At 41.7% G+C, this 2,500-nt stretch overlaps 1 protein-coding gene across 2 annotated transcripts in view; it reads left to right on the forward strand.

The window, feature by feature from the left end:
• LOC125029804 (protein shisa-5-like) overlaps nt 1-2,500 on the forward strand; it is a 29,270-nt gene that overhangs the window by 19,360 nt on the left and 7,410 nt on the right. For both annotated transcript variants that reach the window (XM_047619966.1, XM_047619965.1), the window contains exon 5: nt 1,360-1,575. In XM_047619966.1, coding sequence (XP_047475922.1) covers nt 1,360-1,575 — 216 coding nt within the window. The remainder of the gene's footprint in view (nt 1-1,359; nt 1,576-2,500) is intronic.

Consider the following 2,500-nt stretch of genomic DNA (forward strand, 5'->3'; position numbering starts at 1 on the left):
TTGGATGCAAGTGGTATCACAATACCTGTGTTGGACCCACCCATCGGTGAGGAACCTACTACCCTAACTGAGATTAGGATGGCGATTTCTAAGCTGGAGAACTTCTTCCTGTTAATTCAGGGGTGAGGCAAGGCTGTGTTCTTGCACCAACACTTTTCAACACCTGCATGGACTGAATAATGGGCAGAGCTACCAGCCAAAGTCAGTGTGGAGTAACACTGGGCAATATCAAGGTCTCAGACCTTGACTTTGCTGATGATATTGCTATCCTATCTGAGTCTCTGGAATCACTGGTGGGAGCTTTTGATGCATTTAGCAATGAGGTGAAGCCCTTGGGCCTAGGGGTCTCCTGGATCAAGACCAAGATTCAGGAATTTGGGGACCTGTTCAGTCCATCCATGCATGCAGTGAGGACATTGAAGTCACAGAGAGCTTTGTGTACCGTAGCCCATATCTCTGGGTTGTCAGACCAAGAAGTCAGTAGACAGATTGGTGTGGCAGCAGGAGCCATGAACTCGATCAACAAGAGCTTTTGGAGATGTCAGTACCTATGCAGAAGGACCAAGCTAAATGTCTTCAAGGCCTTGATACTGCCAGTTTTACTCTATGGAAGGGAAACCTTGACACTCTCTCGTACCTTGGAGTCTTGTCTTGATGCCTTCTGTAACAATTCTCTTCACCGGATCATGGGGTACAGTTGGCAGGGCCATGTGTCCAACCAACAACTACATTGTGAGATTGGCATGGGACCTGTTACTTGTATAGTCCAGGATCGCCAACTCAGGCTATATGGTCACCTAGCTCGTTTCCTGTGGATGACCCTGCCCATCAGGTTGTCTCTCTTTGAGATAATCCTGGGTAGAGGAGGCCTGTGGGACAACCTAAGAGGTCATGGCTTGGGCAGCTTGACAAGACCAGTCACAAGGAGTTAGAGATAGACCTGCCTGGAGACTCGCCATGAGGGACCCTTGTGACTGGAAGTGAAGGGTGGATGTGGCCATGCAGCCATGTACCCTCGTTGGCATTAGCCCATTTATGATGATGATACACACACACACACACACACACACACACACACACACACACACACACACACACACACACACACACACACACACACACACACACACACACATATATATGCACAAATATGTACATATAAATATATATATACATACACATACATGCATACATACTTATGTGTGTGTGTGTGTGTGTGTGTATAGATATAGAAGCAGATATGAATAAAGACATCCATTTACATTCATAAATTGTTTCTGACTCTTCAGTTTGTTTAATCATTTTTGTAAAATAATACTTTGAAGTTGTGTAATTATTTCACCCTTTTCACATTAACAGCAGGAAATGCTGAAGCTTCAGGGATGCTGCAGCCAGCACCTCAGGGATATCCACAGCAGCAGGGATATCTACCACAACAAGGATACCCAATGCAGCCAACTTACCCAACACAACAGGGTTACCCGCCACAGCAAGGATATCCACCACAGCAAGGCTACCCTCCACAGCAGGGATACCCACCTCAACAGCCATATCCATCACAGCCAACTTACCCAGGTATGGTTAAATCAGCTTCACAAAGTACAGAAATTATTCATTAGAGTTCAGTAACTCCTTATGTAGCCAATAGTCTCAGCCAAAATGGTTGCTTTTTCATGGCTTTTACAAAATTGTAATAGTTTTCTAGGGTTTTGATCAATACTGTCCTAAAAGAGTGGTTCCCAATTCTTATTTCTTTTTTTCGTTATTTCTATTTCCTTTTTTTTTCAAGATATTTCCTCATTATCAGTGTATTTAGAAAACAATGAAAACATATAGAATAGACTTGTTAGAGGTTAGCAACAGATAGGTATAGATCATTGATATGTGGTCTTTTAATTTCATAGAAATATATATCCATTAGAGAGTGTAAAATGTACGTAATATACCTCGATCAAAGTACCAATTATAAAGCAAGAACAAAGTGAATGCATTCAAGTACAAAAATAAAGTATGGAATGTCCATTCCTGCAACACAATTTTCTTAACCCCTTGGTGACGGGTGAAGAAAACTAAAAAAAAAAAAACTCTGCGCTCTGGCGTTCAATGGCAATGTGCCAACTTTGAATGCGGGAGTTTGGTACATCAAGCCAAATCACAGGCTTGTAGCTCTTTGGTGCGCCGCCTCACGCCACATTTCAAGCGGCTTGTTTTGATGTCTATAGAAGTGACCCGTCGTTAAGGGGTTAACCCAATGCCAACGGTTATGGCATGTACGTACAAACAATACAATCCATAACTCAAATTCACTTTGAAAGAGACATAAAACACATAAATTGCTTTATAATGATTTATGGTCATACAGCTTAAAGTAATTCATTCCATTAAACTGAAAAAAATGTATTTAATGTTTTGCTACTTATAGGCTGTGTCTTTCTGGTGTGTAAACTTTTGTTGTTGGTTTTGTTCTCTTCTTTGGTAACCTTTTACATGTTTTTGTGTT

This window comes from Penaeus chinensis, chromosome 10, assembly GCF_019202785.1.
Source record: "Penaeus chinensis breed Huanghai No. 1 chromosome 10, ASM1920278v2, whole genome shotgun sequence".
Taxonomy (NCBI): domain Eukaryota; kingdom Metazoa; phylum Arthropoda; class Malacostraca; order Decapoda; family Penaeidae; genus Penaeus; species Penaeus chinensis.